This window comes from Engraulis encrasicolus, chromosome 8, assembly GCF_034702125.1.
Source record: "Engraulis encrasicolus isolate BLACKSEA-1 chromosome 8, IST_EnEncr_1.0, whole genome shotgun sequence".
Taxonomy (NCBI): domain Eukaryota; kingdom Metazoa; phylum Chordata; class Actinopteri; order Clupeiformes; family Engraulidae; genus Engraulis; species Engraulis encrasicolus.
In genome coordinates, this window is record NC_085864.1 from 26,031,293 (window position 1) to 26,048,792 (window position 17,500).

Consider the following 17,500-nt stretch of genomic DNA (forward strand, 5'->3'; position numbering starts at 1 on the left):
TCAACTGATTGATTTTGATTGGCCTGCCAATCACTGGTTCCTGGCGGTCTCTTTCCCAGGCCTTGCCTGGTAAACCAGCACCTCATAGTACACTTCATTTCATACAGAGGCTCTGGCTTTCCCACATTGCAAAACATTTTCTTCCAGGAGGTGCAGACTTTGCTAATGTTACAAAGGTTAGGATCAGCCCAGTCGTGGCTCAATCAGCTGGGCAATCGTCTGCTACACCGGCAACTCTATTTTTTTGAACATGAGTCGAACATTTGGGGCAGCACTCTCACAAACAAAGTCTTTCGGAGTGAAGCCTGCTCCAAGCTGAAAAATCAAAACATATTTTCAAACCTCACACCGGACCCGACCCCACCCTACCCAGTAAGTACCCACCTCACTGGTCTCTACCCTGGCTCAAACTACATGACTATCAGGCTGATTCTTGGCTGAAAACCCCCCTTACGACAATCGGGTGGAACGTTTACCCCCAGGACCATCGTAAGCGATTGTCAGGAAAGACTTCCTCGTCGTGGCCGACGTTCTAAAGGGCTCTGCATACTTCACGTGCGCACTTTGGCGCGTTTGGCGCGAGAACCATTAATGACGTCATCACTTGCGCCAGACTATTCATACTTCAAAAGGCTTTCGCTCGCATTGTCGGAAGTGCCCTCTGCTGTTCATGAGAGAAACGGCAGTATCTTTCGCAACTCGCAGCGTGAGTTCTATGGATGTATAAAATAGAAAGCCAAACACGGCTGCTGTAGGGCTACTGAACGTCTGACTTGTGACTTACCACATTGAAACATATATTTGTTGTTGTAGCCTACATTGCCAGATCATTCCAAGACCATGTGAGAGCATTGTTCTGGTGGCAGAATTTATAAATAGATCGCCGAACACAACGTGCTTCTGAACAAAGTAAACAATTGTTTCACTGAACAACATTTAAGAGAGAAGATAAAATAACTCTCTAGGACATTTTATTATCCTCAAAATGATGCAGGATCCATTCTGTAGTAGCCTACAGTAGTTGTAGCCTCTCTTCGCAACTCCTGCTTTGATTGCCTACCTGCATGGTCGCTGGTGGCGCACGACAAGTTACAAAAAATGTGGGGTGCACGACGTCGCGCCACGGCAGCTCGCGCCACGGCAGCTCGCGCCACGGCAGCTCGCGCCACGGCGTGTGACGTCATTTTGGGTCACGTGACGGCGCGAGTGAGGTCGCGAGTGAGGTCGCGAGTGAAGTATGAAGGAGACTAGCGCCAGTCACGCCAAGTATGAATCCCCCTTAAGATAGAATTTTGGCAGCTCCAGCAGTCGCCGATCGCAAATCATAGAAATCAAACACTGTTTGATATTTGTGACTGGAAATAGAACGTCGGGCATTGTCTCAGAGGTTGCGAGCAGCAATAAGAGTGATAGTTGCGATTCTCTTCTAGTGTGCGGTGTCCCCCGACGCCAAAATCGGACACACAATCGCTAGTCGTGTAGTTTGAGCCTGGCTTAGGTCACTTTTATTGGTCAAAACTGTCAGCTACTGTAAGTGTAATGTAATATATCGCAATGGATTCCTGGTTTACCAAAGGATTCAAAGATTCGATGATGTTTATTGGTCGCTTTTGTCGCAGCAGACCCGACCCCACCCTGTCCGGTACCCACCTCGCTGGTCATGCCCACGGCTCCGTGGATCTTGGCCACGTGTCCCAGGAGGGCGGTGTGCTGCTGTCCTGTGGCCCTGAGGCGGGGCAGGAAGGGGGCCAGCGAGGCCGGGCTGACCTGGGACACCTCCACCAGCACGCCCAGCACCGCCTCACTCAGCACCGGGTCACTCAGGTAGCCCATCAGGCACGGCACCTGGGGAGCCAGCACCTGCGGAGAGGATATGGGAGAGGAAAGGGGAGAGAAATTACTAGCCTGATTATCATCCTCTTTCAAATCTCTTTGAGACTTGGTCTGACCAAGAGCATAACAATTAACATTTCCCAAACAGCATTTCCCAAATGGCCTCCCTTGGTTTGCTAATGATTGTTTGCTTCCCAACAAAGTGGGAGGAGTTCCCGTATTTGCGGGAACTCAGAAAGTACTTGCATTGACTCTTGACCTGACTAGTTGCAATGCTGAAAGTGTTGCGTGACTAGAATGGCACAGCCTGGCTAACATTAACTAGTCTTTCTGACTGAATGCACACGCCCCACTGTCACCTTGACCATGAGTTATGCCCCAGACAGTGGGATTTAGCAGTAAACCCTGCTTTCCCCAAGTCTTTGTACACAGGACGGTCACTCCTTTGTGGAAAGGTGTTAAAGATGTTGCTGAGGAAATCCTTAAAGAATGTGCCTGGCATGGCTGACTTGCTGGGTGGTATGTACTGTATGCGTCACGACTGTCATTTCATCAGTCATCTTGAACTCTTTTTTTACTGTTCAAAATGCCTAGTGCCTAGTGCTGAAGCTTGCGTCACTAGGAGGACACAGCCTGGCTAATAAATGACTACATTACTGCCTTATTTATCAGGGCCACTTTCTTATTACAGTTTGGTTAGGGAGCTGTGGAGTCACTTTTACCTCTTGTGCACTTTACTTGAAAACCTGCTGCTACTAAGTACTGGACCCCAAGCACAATTGTTGACAATGACAATAAAGCTCTTGAATCTTGAATTGGAAGAGGGAGGTGGAGGAGAGGTTTAAAAAGTTCTTTATTGGACCACTGTCAAATTAATACAGAGCTTTCATCAGTACATCATTGCTTACCAGGGATAAAAAACAAACAAAAGGAAAAGGCACACTTCCTCTTTCACCTCAACCTTATAAGAAGGTGGAGGAGAAGGAGGAAGAGGAATAAAAACGACAAAAATGGTGAATATATGAACGTAATGAGTAAAGTGTACAAATTATCAACAATTATGAGAGAGCACAGAAAACCATGCTCAGACATGCATTCCAATCACATGTACTGTAAGCACATAGAGACAGGACGAAACACACATACTAAGAGAGACACAGGCATGCACACGCAGACCTGCACACACAGACATAAAGTATATGTACACACCAATGATACAGTATGTAGACCTCCTTGGTACACACGCACGCACGCAGACACAAACATACACACACACAGGCATGCATGCACACACCGGCACGTACATACACTGGCGAGTGGTCCTCCAGTGTGGTGTTAGCAACAGGATGCTGCCGCCCCTGGGTACCGCCATAGGAAACACTCCACAACCAGCACCAGGAACCAGGACACACAGCACCCCTCACACTAACTGCATTGGCCATAAGGCACACAGGGCATTTGCCAGGTGGACTGTGGATGATTTAGGCAGAGATTTTTTAAGTATAGAGATATGCCAACATAATAGGTTTCTATGGGCACCTAACGCGACCAGGTTCCGGTCTGCCTAAAGGGCCGTGTCATAATGCTCCTACAATGAATAGAACAGTCCTTAGGTCTGCCTAGGTCTGCCTAAGGGGGGCCATAATAGAACCAGGAAACAATGGGCCAATGGAACCTCTCTCTCTACTCTCTCTGATTTAGGCCTGGTCCTCTCCTCAATGTAGTGGTATCAGTCTTCATTCTGCTACAGCTGACCTGCCCGAGTCAGATTTAAATATTTATTTTGCCTGTTGTGGTCAAAATAGCTCGTATCGGATGACTGCAATTTTTTTAACAGGTTTCATTGTGCCTCTCAATGCCTGGCGGACAGGTCTTGGCCAAAAATACCTGGCCTAGATTTCTTTCCCAGTCCAGCCCTGCCCCTCACACTAACTACTGTACCAGGGCAGCTCCCTCCACACTAACTACCCCATCTCCAGAGGACTACACTTCATACTGTGCAGTACATGCAGTACTGAACATGCTCCCATGCGCAGACACGTGCAACTAGACAAATATAGTACTGCAGCCTATACACACTCACACACATACTATGCACATAGTATGTTTTTCTCGTTCATGCTCACACACACACACACAGGAACGCACGCACGCACACATGCACACACACACCAGAACAAGAACCAGAGCAGCCGATCTCTGGCTAACTAGTGCATCTCTAGAGTACAATGTCCTGTGAGTGACGAGCCAACAGGGAGGAGGGCAGCTGAACCCCATGCCCTGGATGTGGATGTGAACGCCATGCACACTTTATCACAATATCACGGAACATTTGAAATTTAAACAGACCTGAGTGCCGGTTTTCAATTCAAACATTCTAATGTATGCATTTTTTTAATTGCTCCGAATGGGACGGGTCAATGAGCGGTAAGAGGTGAGTGATAGGGGAAATGCTGCTGTTCCAACACACAAAACCCCACCGTGGTGTGAGAGCAGAGCACACAAGAAGGATATGGGGTACGTGCCCTATCGTCGGCAGATCAACATTCGAGAACATTTAGCAGATTAATCTAACACACAGGAACTGGACGAACGGAACTGAAGTTCCCAGCTATAAAAATCTGTCTCGATGACAGTGCAAGTTTTCCCCCCAACCGCTCACCCTTCTGTAACCTTCCCTCCCTCCCTCCCGATCTCCTCTCCATCAGCTGTCTGCAGTGCCCTCAGCACCCTCCATCGCTCCACCCAGCTCCGCCTGCTCTGGTGCCCGGGCATAGGTGCTGGAGGGAAAGGGGGATGCCGTGGTGAATTTGCATCCCCACTTTTGGGCTCTCTAAATGAGGCTTTCTCAACTTTTGCTGCAAAAAAAATGCAGTTGAGTGCAGCAGCAGCTACTACTATATAGCAGTTATGTTAAAAAATAAAGAATGAAGTAAAAAAAAAAGACGCACCACCACTTTAAAACTCGTTCCGATGCGCTTGTGCCCGGGTGAGGGAGATGGGGCGTGGGGTGGGTGGTAGGGGATCAGGAGGGGAGTTGGCAGGCTGAGCGGAGAGACAGACAGCAGAGCCAGGCCCTCACGTGAGGCGCGACGCGTGACCTGTCTTTGCTTCGGTACCGCCGGACAGACAGGGGCTTGGCTCTCTCTTTCTCTCCATCCCCTTCACTTACTTCCAGTCCGGTGGGCTCTCTCAAGGCACCGCGGGGCAGTGCCAGGGCACAGGCGGTGGGGGGCATTGGGGGTAGCAGGGGGGCATTGGGGGTTAGGCTCGGCTGGTAGAGAGAGACGGGGAGAGTTGGCTGTGGAAGAGATGGGGGCATCCATTCCTCCTGCTATGCGGCACAACACAATGTCTGCTTTTTTCTTTCGCCAGCTTCTCTCATCTCTTGCCATTATTTACAGGCACCAGCATTAGTCTGCCGACAGAGTCTTCATCCTCTCTCACTCTCTCTCTCTCTCTCTCTCTCTCTCTCTCTCTCTCTCTCTCTCTCTCTCTTTCTCTCTCTCTCTCTCTCTCTCTTACATTTTCTTTTTCTTTTTTCAATCTCTCTGTCTCATTTCTGGTTTCATCCACGTTTGTAGTCATACTATCTAAAGCCATATATGGCACAGTTCATTCTCATCAGGGCAGTCATGGGTAAGCAGTTAGTCCGTCAGACTTGTATCCCAAAGGTTGCCGGTTCTACTCCGACCTGTCAGCTTGGTGGGGGGAGTAATTAACCAGTGCTCTCCCCCATCCTCCTCCATGACTGAGGTAACCTGAGCATGGTACTGTCCTGCCACACTGCTCCCTTGGGGCGCCATTAGGGGCTGCCCCCTTGCACGGGTGAGGCATAAATGCAATCTCGTTGTGTGCAGTGAGCACTTGTGTGCTGTGGAGTGCTGTGACACAATGACAATGGGAGTTGGAGTTTCCCAAGTGGGCTTTCACTTTCATCAGTATGGTAGTCATTTCAAAAACAGATGCACTGATTTCACAATCAGGCAAATTATTACATTGTCTCCGCAATGAACCTCTCCCCCTTTCTCTTTCTTTCTTTCTCTCCCGCTCCCACGCACTTTTTAAAAAACCTCATGCTTTCCACATCCTTAAATTGCACAGTCCATTCTCATCAGTAGTCATTCATAACCAGATGTACTTTGATTGGCCAATGCAAAAATACAGTAATTTCGCGATTCACCGGAGAAGTTGGAAAAATATCCCGAGCTAAGCATTTCACGTTATAATTTCAGCTCAGCCATCCCTGGTGTACCTGTGTCAACCTCTCCGCCAGAGTTACAGTGCAGTACAACTGGAGCCGATCTGGACGACTAATGCCGATGTTATTCCCTGGCAGAATTCCGGGCTCAGCGCATTCCCAGGAGCGGCAGTCATGTCTTCCCAGATGCAGCCTAGAACGCTATGATGACTCGGCACGTTTTTCTTTACGCGCGCGAACATTTTGCGCACATGTGTAAAACGTTTCTAATTTCCTGCATGGCGCTCTGGCTGTACTATAAGTCTGGCAGAGCTCATGGGGGGCTTACGGATGACTGATGCCTGCTCTGAAATGTACTGTGCTGTACAGTTGGAGGGGATATTTCGATATCTTCCCCCTGGTGTGTTTTCAATGGCTCTATGCAGGCATTCCCATCGTAGCTATTCACGTCAAGCAAGCATGGAGCGGCTTCATGGCTACTTTCGCATGTGCCCTTTGACACACTAAACACTCACACGCAGTCATTTTTACGTCCAGGCATTTATTCATTCGGGCGATAGTTTTCTCGTTCTCTCCATCTATCTCACATACCAGCACAAGCATGTGCGTGCCGCGCACATATACACACGCATACACATATGCATACACACACAAACATAACACATGCACGCTCGCAAACACACACACACGAACACACACACCAACACACATATGCACGTGCAAGCACACACACACACACACACACACACACACACACACACACACACACACACACACACACACACACACACACACACACACACACACACACACACACACAAACATAACACATGCACGTTCGCACACACACACACACCCGAACACACACATGCACGTGCAAGCACGCACACACACACACACACACACACACATGCATACACACACAAACATAACACACACACGAACACACACATGCACGTGCAAGCACGCACACACACACACACACACACACACACACACACACACACACACACACACACACACACACACACACACACACACACACACACACACACACACACACACACACACACACACACACACACACACACACACACACACAGTTGGACTCACTCTGTCTTCCTCACTCACTCATCTCAAGTCAATAAACGTTGTTGGCTTGAACGCTCATAGACAGATGCTGCCAAAATACATATAGTATATGAGATGCATATGTTAAACTAAAGGTAGTTGTTATTTGATTTGTTTAACATAAAAGGACATACACACGTACACGCACACACCCACGCACACACGCACACACACACACACTACACACACACACACACACACACACACACACACACACACACACACACGTACACGCACACACCCACGCACACACGCACACACACACACACTACACACACACACACTTTCTATTCTATTGCACAAGCACCTATCCAGGCTTTCCCCTCCCTTTGTGTCTCTTCCTCTTTAATTCTCTTACTCATCCACTCATTCACGTTCACTAAATACTCCTCCACACACTGTCTACCTCTTCCCAAGATGGAAAATCGCTAGCTCTTTATTCGTAAATTGTAATGTGCTCACTTTTCATGCTCTGTTGAGGAATGTACACTCGCCTCCAAAAGAGTTGTCGCCTACCCATCTGTTTGGAATAACAGCTAATAACCTGACTTTCAATTAATCACTTGGCTTCAGAAGTCACTCATATGAAAGCTACAACCCTCTCGAATGAAAATGAATGTACAAAAATAAATGTCATGCACCAAAGAAAGATTGACCCTTTAATGAACACAGACAGGGCAGATTTTCACAGGACAAAAGTTTTGTCGCCTATCGAACATAATGTGAAAATGAGCAGATAAATCACTTCAAATACGCAGATTGGGTGTCATACTTAATCACTGATTCACTCACACCTCTCCAGAAAATCAACTTTGGCCTTAGGTGTATGTTTAGGGTCATTGTAATCATGGAAAGCAACACAATGAAAATCAATGGAGTTCAATGAGAGATGGTGACATATTTGCTATTCGTAGAGCAATACATTTTTAACTTCATGATGTAATCAATGATAAAAGCCCTCCAACACCAGCAGCATGCATGATTTTCTGGAGAGGTGAGAGTGATTCAGTGATTAAGTATGACACCCAATCTGCGTATTTGAAGTGTTTTGAAAGGGACTTATCTGCTCATTTTCACTTTATGTTCGATAGGCGACAAAACTTTTGTCTTGTGAAAATCTGCCCTGTCTGTGTTCAATAAAGGGTCAATCTTTCGTTGGTGCATGAAATTTATTTTTGTACATACATTTTCATTCGGGAGGGTTGTAGCTTTCATATGAGTGACTTCTGAAGCCAAGTGATTAATTGAAAGTCAGGTTATTAGCTGTTATTCCAAACAGATGGATAGGCGACAACTCTTTTGGAGGCGAGTGTATGTATAGATTCATGGGTAGACTTATTGGGTCAAGTAATGGTGTAATTTCTGCACTTTCTGATACCAGGCAGAGTGATACAAGGTATTTCTCTGAAATTTGGAAACACTGGGATACTGTAGATGTCTGTATGTAGACTGATGACCTGGTGTTTGTGATGTACCTGTCTGCTATGTGATTTTTTTATGGATCAAGAAGGTAGAGAATGCGCACACATCAGTGGTACAGGTGCTGGACAAAATAAAGTAAATGAAATAAATGATAGAAGTCCGCAACACTGTTAATGCTCCCAGTGATTTATTTGTACGACGTTTCGAACCTTCGTCCTTTTTCTGAAAAAGGACGAAGTTCCGAAACGTCGTGGAAATACAGTAAATCACTGGGAGCATTAACAGTGTTGCAGACTTCTATCATTTATTTCCGTTTTTTTTTGATCATTCTGAGCCTGTAATAAAGTTTTCAATTCAATTCAATTCAATTCTACCTCTCCCCCCTCTACCTCCCTTGTCCTCCATCACATATTCCCCGCTTCATTAAAGTCACACTCTCAGCCACATTACCGTACATGGCACACAATCTCACTCTTCCACAGCCACAACAATCTCACTCACTCTTTATATTAGACTGTTCCTGAATCACGAATCGTCTTTGTCTCACCCACTCTGTCTCTGTTTCACCCACTCACTCATTCACTGGCACTCATTTAAGTGCAGTTATTTTTTCACCTCATTAATTTCATTGTCCCTCCATCTACACACTCACTCATTTAATTTTAGCTTTCCTTCTTTCCACATTCTCCACATCATCTCTCACTTATTTTTTTTTCTTTTTCATCCTCACTTCCTTCCTTTTCTAAATCACTCACTCTCGCCCCAGTTTCGGCGCAAGTACTCGGGCACCATCTGAATCGCATACCTCACCCTCTTCCTCCTTGCTTTCATTTTGCTCACTCATTCTTTTACTTACTTTTTCACCTACCTCACACAACTCCCTCTCATACGTACCCTCATTTATTTAGCTTTATTTTACCACAGAATTACTCATTTAATTTGAACTTTTCTTCCCCACCCAATTTCTTCATAACTCACTCAATGGCTCAATTAATGTTATGCCCTTTGCCTCCCACAGTTTCATTCTCTTTCTCCTTCCCTTTCTCTGTCATTCTCTCCATCACTCACTCACTCCATAATTTCTTCTTACTTACCTTTTTACCCATACTAGAGTACATGCCCATTCTCTGCACCCTCTACAATGTGCCACCACGCTCATACGCATTCATTTCATACTGTATTTCTGTCATTCTCCCCACCCTGTCTGTGTCCATCCATCCATCACTCACTCGACTCCTAATATAATTTCTTCTCTTCCTCCTCCTCCGCTACTCACCAGGGGGTGTTTCTGGGCCACCATCTGCAGGAGGCGCAGCAGGTGTTGGCGTGCGGCCGGGTCCAGCTGTGCCCTGGTGGCCAGCAGCAGGGCCAGGTGCTGATGGATGGGCAGCGGCCGCAGCGGGTACACCGAGGGCAGCACGCGAAGCAGCATGTGGTTGCCTATAGAGGAAGAACCAACAGGGCACATAGCATTACATTACATTATATTACACTCAGCTGACGCTTTTACACAAAGTGACTTAACAGTTATTGACAGGGTATTGGTTACAGTCCCTGGAGCTGTAGTGGCCTGAGTGGTTACACAGAGGGCAGCACGCGCAGCAGCATGTGGTTGCCTATGGGGGGAGAACCAACAGGGCACATAGTATACTGTGTTAGAAAGCCAATGATAGCACAGCAGAACAACACGGAGACCCTGTCCACATAAAGGAGGATACATAAGAAAACGCATATTAATGTATCCGTTTACACCTCCCGTCTACACTACTACAGCTCGTGTAGCATGTGGTTGCCTATACCAACAGGGCACATAACATTACATTGCATTACATTACATTACATTACATTACATTACATTACATTACATTTAGCTGAAACTTTTATCCAAAGCGACTTACAGTTATTTACAAGGTATTGGTTACAGTCCCTGGAGCTGTATGTGCTGTGAGATTCCTTGCTCAAGGGCACCTCAGCCATAAAGTATGGTAGGGAGTGGAACCTGCAAACATATGATCTAAAGTCTGTGTTGGAGCCATACATAACACAAATAGCACAACACTTTAGTTTATGTCTGTAAACTGCCACTCCCAAGTGCTCCAATCACACACCAGTAGCCTACTTTGATACTGTTCATACATTCTGAAATGAATAAATTTTGTCTGACGGAACGTTCAGGGTTTTCTCTAACTCTAGTGCAGTATTTGACTGTCAGTCAGCATGTCAGATTGAATTTATGAACACACCCTTAGTGAGTTAGGTACCGACACTATATACAGTGCTGGTAAACTGAAGGCAGCACCTGAAACAGCATGTGCCTGTTGCCTGAGGAGAAGTTGCATACACACCCAGGGCCGCTGACAGCTTTGGCTGGGCCAGGACAAAGTCATCAGAATGGGCCCCAAATCCAGTGCCTACGTACAATGTATTGAGGAGCCAATTCTGGGTCCCCTGACTCCCTGGGCCGGGGACAAGTGACCCCTTTGTCCCCCCCCTGTCAGCTTCCCTGTACACACCTACCAAAGCACACACGTACATTATACTGTGCTAGAGAGCCAAGGATAACATAACAACACAACACTCAGTGAGTTACGTACCACAGCACGTACTGGTTTGGAGCCAATGATAACACAGCAACTGAGTAACTGTCGCAAACTTTCCCAAAATGTTTTCTTTTTTTTACTAAAAGCAATTGAACCAGTGACCCTCATAACATAAGGCCAACTCCTTACCCATTAAGCCAGGGATGTCAAACTGAGGCCCGGGTGCCAAATCTGGCCCACAGAGTAATTTTATTTGGCCCACGAGATCATTTCAAATATGTTTTACAGTTGGCCCACATACATCATTAAGGTAATATATAGCGTAATAAGAATTGAATGTGAATTTTGGTGTGTCACAGGAATATGAGAGGGCCCAGGTGATACAGCTCACATTCATATGCAACAGAATATGCAAAGGCACATTTGAACTATGATGGGAATCTGCTTGTGAAATTTAAATATGAGTATTAACTGTGTGTATGGATAATTTCAGTCAGTTTAAAAAAAATAAATATTTAGTTTGGCCCACGACTTCGTTCCAGATTTTGATTTTGGCCCTCTTTTGAGACCCCTGCATTGAGCCAAACCTGTCCAGTTTCTGAGTCACATATTCTCACCACACAATATGCTAAAGGTACGTAAGTCAAGTATATGTTAGAGACTGTATCATGTAAGTGCAATTGACATTCAAAAGGCAATTAGAGCTACCTGTATCATATCATTGGCACTTCATAGCATGTGACAGTTGCACAGTATTGCATTGTACTGACATACTGGTACTGCTGTGCTGCGTTACGTAGCGTGACAGAGGAGAGGTGACTCAGCTAAGTCGTTACTCAACGTGCGGTTTGTGTTCCTGCACATGAATAAAGAAAAAAATAAAAATAAAAACATCTGTCCATATCCCAACAGTGTGGTTGCACTGCAGTTCATTTCAATCATTGAACGATCTGTCTCGGAACAACTTGGCTATTATTCATGACGGCGCATTTCTCGCTAGCCGCCGCGAGCAAATGTTGCCCAACGCTGATGGCTGGCTGAGAGAAAAAAAAGCATGGCTGAGATTCCGTTGGGTTATCCTGTCAAAGAGCTTCAGAAAAGGAATAATGAGTCATGTTTGGAAGAAGAGAGAGAGAGAGAGAGAGAAAGTGAGAGAGAGAGAGAGAGAGAAAGTGAGAGAGAGAAAAAAAAAAGGTTTTATACTGTGGCCAATTTTTCAGTAATCAAAGCGTCCCGCTGAAGCGCTGCTTGTTCCTCTGTTGTTGTTGTTATTGTTGTTTTTCATTAGTCTTTGTTAAAGAGTATATTAAAAAAATATATAAATATGAGGCACTTCCTCATCTGCCGCACACATGACTTGTCGTTTACTCGAAAGGGAAAAGAAAGCGAGATGGAGGGAGGAGGGAGAGGAAAGGAAAGGAGGAGGAAGGGGAAAGAAAAGTCAAACGACAGAGAGAGTATCCCTTTAAAATTCAGCAAAGCCTTGTGATTAAAAAAAGAACAACAAATACGGAAAAAGAATCCCCCCTAGAGTCTGTCAAAAAAGGCAAAATGCCTCATCTGGAAACAATCCCTGGGCTTCCTCCTGTAAGAGCAAGTCTCATCAGACGCGAGGTGAGCTGCTGCTTGTGGTGGTGGAGACGCTGCAAGTTGGGGATGATGGTGCTGGTGGTGGTGGTGCTGGAGCTGATGGTTTGATGGTGGGGTCTTGGTGGGGGTGATGGGGCTAGAGCACAGCCAGGGTTATAGTGCAGCGTGAAGAAATAATAAACATGTGTGTGCACAGGAAGTTTAGGGAGTCCTTCCAGCTGTGCTCTCTCTGAGGAGGGCAGAGCGTCCGTTGGGCTCGGGCTGGAGGTGAGCTATTGATGGTGGTGGGAGTGGTGGTGGTGGTGATTGGTGGGTTACATGTCTGTATGAAGGAATGGCTGAGAAACTGGAGGTGAGCCAATGCTCTGCTCTCTCTGCTGCTGTTGCTGCTGGTGGCGGTGATGATGGTGGTGGGGGAGGTGGAATGGGGCAGAGCTGGTGATAGTGGTGGTGGTGTTGGTGGTGTTTGGTGGGTATGTGTTTGTATAGAGGAATCGAATGGCTGAGGAACTGGAGGTGAGCCAATGCTCTGCTCTCTTTGCCGCTGTTGTTGCTGGTGGTGGTGGTTGTTTACTACTGTGTATGTGTTTGTGTTTGGAGGAAAGGCTGAGAGACTCCTCACCCCTTTAACCAATCAACTTGGCCTCTCTTAAACCAGACCACATGGCTCCTCATTAGGCGTGAGTAAGAGTGACTCCTTGAGAGCCCCCTGAGGCATATTTTTTTAGGAGCTGCTGGTGCTTCTTGTTTCTTCTGCTGCCGACGCGCCAGGCTCCTCTCAAGGTCGTGCCACAGCACATTTCACACACCTGTGAGCTACAACACATGCCAATAGAAGGTAGCAATGGGACATTTTTTACGAGAAAAAAGACAGGTTTGCAAGGGGTTTTAAAGGAACACTAGCGAGACTGTAATGCTTCAGATATCCACAGTAGCCTTATCTTATCACTTGTGTAAATTACAGCTCTGTGCTCTGCAAGATCAAATGGTCAACAGAGGGACATTTATAGGATACAGTCAGACATTAATGGACACACACATCCATAATTCCAGTGCAGTTTCAACCTCTTTCATCTGTTGCTTTACACCACTGCAAGCAGTGCTGGGCTGGGGCAAAATATCAGGCTGGGCATTTTTCAGCGAAGACCGGTACGCGGGGCATTGAGAGAGACAATGACGGCAGTGACAACATTTCTAGTCATCTATTTAGAGCTATTTTGACCACGTACAGCCAAAATTAATATGCAAATTTCACTCAGAGAGGTCTGCTGTAGCGGTATGAGGACTGATACCACTACACTGAGGGGAGGGACCAGGTCCAAATCATCAACAGTCCACCGAGCAAATGCCCTGTATGCCTTATGGCCAATCCAGCCATGACTGCAAGTCCTGAGGGATGGCAGTCAGACACCAAAGGCAGGGCAGGGCAGGACAGAGCTCCACCAGGTTTAGAGCTACAGCGTAGGCCTCTCTGGTGTGTCCAAAGCCGCCCCTGATCCAGCTGATACGAATACCTTTGAGCTCATAAACACCTCAGCGGGGGAGAGAAGGGCCGACTCCTCCGTCACTCAAGAGATGCGCATCAATCCGTGGGCTGACCTTTCACACATACTGTATTACACGCAAACTGGGAACAAAGATGACACACAAACATGGTTGCCAGATAGGGTGGTTTCCCTCCCGATTGGGCTGTTTAGGATGAGAATTAAAAAATCTACTGGTCAGGGTATTACCAGAAATCAACAGAATTTAGTTCAAATTGGGCGGGATTTTTAGTATCTCCAAGTGTTTTTTGAAGATTTGTCGGGCTGGAAATCATCAGTCACATCTGGCAACCCTGTGAACAAGACGGGAGCAGGGTCAGGTGTGCCAAACGTGTAACAGAAGCAGCGGGGACGGTGGGGTTGGGGAGGGGGAGGGGGGGGTCTACAGAAGCACAGGAGACAGATAAGGTGGTTCCTTGAGAGGCCCCTCTGATAACATCAGGACTGGACTGGGGGATGAAGTGAAAGACACGGCCACAGCTGGTATTCAGCAGGCCGCAGACCCTCTGACAACTTGTTATTAGCGAACCTTTCATGTTTGGGTTATCTCCGCACTCTTACTCGCGCTAACACACACGCACACACACACACACGCACGCACACAAACACACACACACACACACACACACACACACACACACACACACACACACACACACACACACACACACACACACACACACACACACACACACACACACACACACACACACACACACACACACACACACACACACACACAGGTTGTGCATAGAGTAGCCGTAATCGTTGGCCTAAAAGCACTGATATCCCCCAAGTAAAAAGTGCAAATGCTTAAAATAGGAGCAGCAGAGCTCCACAGTGATACTGCAGGTGGTGGCAGGCAAAGCTGTGTTTATCTACAAGCTCTACGGCCCTGCTGTGGCCTAATGGTAGGGCACTAGGTTGCTACGTGGGCGACGCAGGTTCGATTCCCGACCCGGGCCGTTTCCCGATCCTCCCCCATCTCTCTCTCCCACTCATTTCCTGTCCCACTCTTCACTGTCCTGTCTAAATATTATACATTACATTAGTATTTAACAGACGCCTTTGTTCAAAGCAACTTACAAGGGGAACCTACTGTAAGCCTAAACCTAACCTAAATAACCTAAGTTGACCCCCTCCCCCCCCCTCCAAAAAATAAATGTTAATATCTACAAGCTCTACAGTCCAGGAGGAGGGAAGGCCGTATAGGGTTGAGGTATAGGTGTTAAGTCATCTGCTGGCTGATGTTTGAACTCACTGAACCCCTCAGGTGCCGGACAGTGCTCCTCGTCTTCTAGTAAAAATGACAACGTTTACTCCCCTGGCCTATGCCCTCCGATGGTAAATCACACGTTCCCCATCACAACAAAATAGCTCCCGCCCTGACTAACATTGTCCCTACAGGCCCTGCGATGACCATAAATAAGCGAGTCTCACATGAAGACGATCTGCCGCTTTACATAATGTGTCGTACATGTTTGCCGCTTACGCAATGATATAATAACCGCGTGCCGTGCCGAGAGGTCAGGTCTGGCAAAATGACCAGTGCATGTGCTTTTTCGCAGTTTGCAGGGGACGAGGGAGGGAGAACGGCGTCTTTGTGTGTGGAGAGAAGTCACCTCTTGTTAATCCTCCTCTGCTTGAGGTGCGTGTGGGTGCATGCCATTTCACTTTTCGAGCCACTCAGACATTCCAGGTTGGCAGACTAACAGATTCTAGCAAGTGGGCCTTCAGTGGTGGGCAGGGCCGGATTAACGCACAGGCTAGATATGGCTGCAGCCTAGGGACCCCCACCTGCCAAGGGGCCCCCTGCTTGGCCAAAAGTGAAAAATTGCAAAATTGTGACAAGATGTTGAGTAGAGTTGGTAGACCTGTTATCCTTAATTCCTAGCTGGCAATTATGACACTGTCTATGTAAATGTACAAGGAAATTTGCCCTCTGGGGGCCCCACGACAACCTGTAGCCTAGGGGCCCCAGGCCACCTTAATCCGGCCCTTCTGTGGTGGTCCCCCATTAAGGGACAAACAAGATCTTTCACATTGTTGTCACGTCACGGGCAAAACATTTTTTTTTCCAAGACGTTCATGCCATTCATAAGACTAAAGATTCCTCTGCATCACTCGCAGTGACAATGCCACTTGTTCTGGAAAGCCCTCATGGAAATCCCAGATCATCCTTTTGAGGATTATTGTACATCAGATCTGCTGACAAAAAGCCCCAGAATGCATTTTATAAAATCCCCCAGAACAGACAGTAGAAAAAAAGTGGTAGGGGAATAATTGTGGGAATTGTTTGGAAGTTTTAAGTTAGCAATGACAACGCCCACATTTTTTTAAATGAAAATGCACTTCTTGTCAAGATGCATGTGTTTCTGCTTGTGAGAATTTAGATTTTTGTTATTTTTTGTTATTGTAAAATACCCGTTCCTTTGTAGATCAACAATGAAGTGAAACAAAACAATATTGAATTTGTTGTTCAGCGCACCATATCAAATTCCAAAATGTGTCTGACCCAAAACAAAGTGGACGTGAAAATGTATGCACACTATCAGACCCTATGACCAACTGAACTTGACATTCAAGCTAAAACGTTAATATGTCACACAAACATGCCACGATAGGGTCGCTAACAAGCTAGGGACTTTTATTCAAAATCTGGCAAACAAATCCAGGTTCAATGGCCTTGAAATAATCTATCCGCTTTAAATACGATTCCACACGGAGTATGCGAGACCACTAACTGATTCATGTTCTGCACGTCATAAGAACATAGCTGGGCAATCCCACGCGCTGTGTGTAGTACTAGCGTAGCCCAACGTAATGTGCGAGTCCCAGAGCTGAGACCTGGTGTCAGGATATCGTTTCATTGTTTGCCATGTGTCAGAGCCGTCCGGGCGTGTTTTGGGAGACCGCATGGGGTCGGCACTTTTCACGGAGACCTTCCTCTGATGACATGGAGTTTCCATGACTGACCCGACCCACCCACCCTAAAATCCCAGGCAGTCCATGTCATGGCCGACCCGCACTCTGTCTTAGCTGTCAAGAAAGCACCAGGACTCGGGTCCCCCTCCTTCGCCCTCGGTAATGTTGGGGGGGGGGGCGGACACTAATGGCCGTTTTGATTAGATACTGCGACGTGTAGACTCCCACAACAGCGCGTGCTGGCAAAGCTGGAGATAACACAGGCTACCATTTCCTTCTAAATGTATTTGTTCTGGTTGGGCAATTGTTTATTG

At 46.8% G+C, this 17,500-nt stretch overlaps 1 protein-coding gene across 1 annotated transcript in view; it reads right to left on the reverse strand.

Annotated features, from left to right (window-relative positions):
- Positions 1–17,500, reverse strand: part of veph1 (ventricular zone expressed PH domain-containing 1) — a 154,799-nt gene that overhangs the window by 86,744 nt on the left and 50,555 nt on the right. Inside the window, exons 5-6 of the mRNA XM_063205321.1 lie at positions 9,864–10,027; positions 1,651–1,860 (exon numbers count right to left, since the gene is read on the reverse strand). Of these exons, the coding sequence (XP_063061391.1) occupies positions 1,651–1,860; positions 9,864–10,027 (374 nt within the window). The remainder of the gene's footprint in view (positions 1–1,650; positions 1,861–9,863; positions 10,028–17,500) is intronic.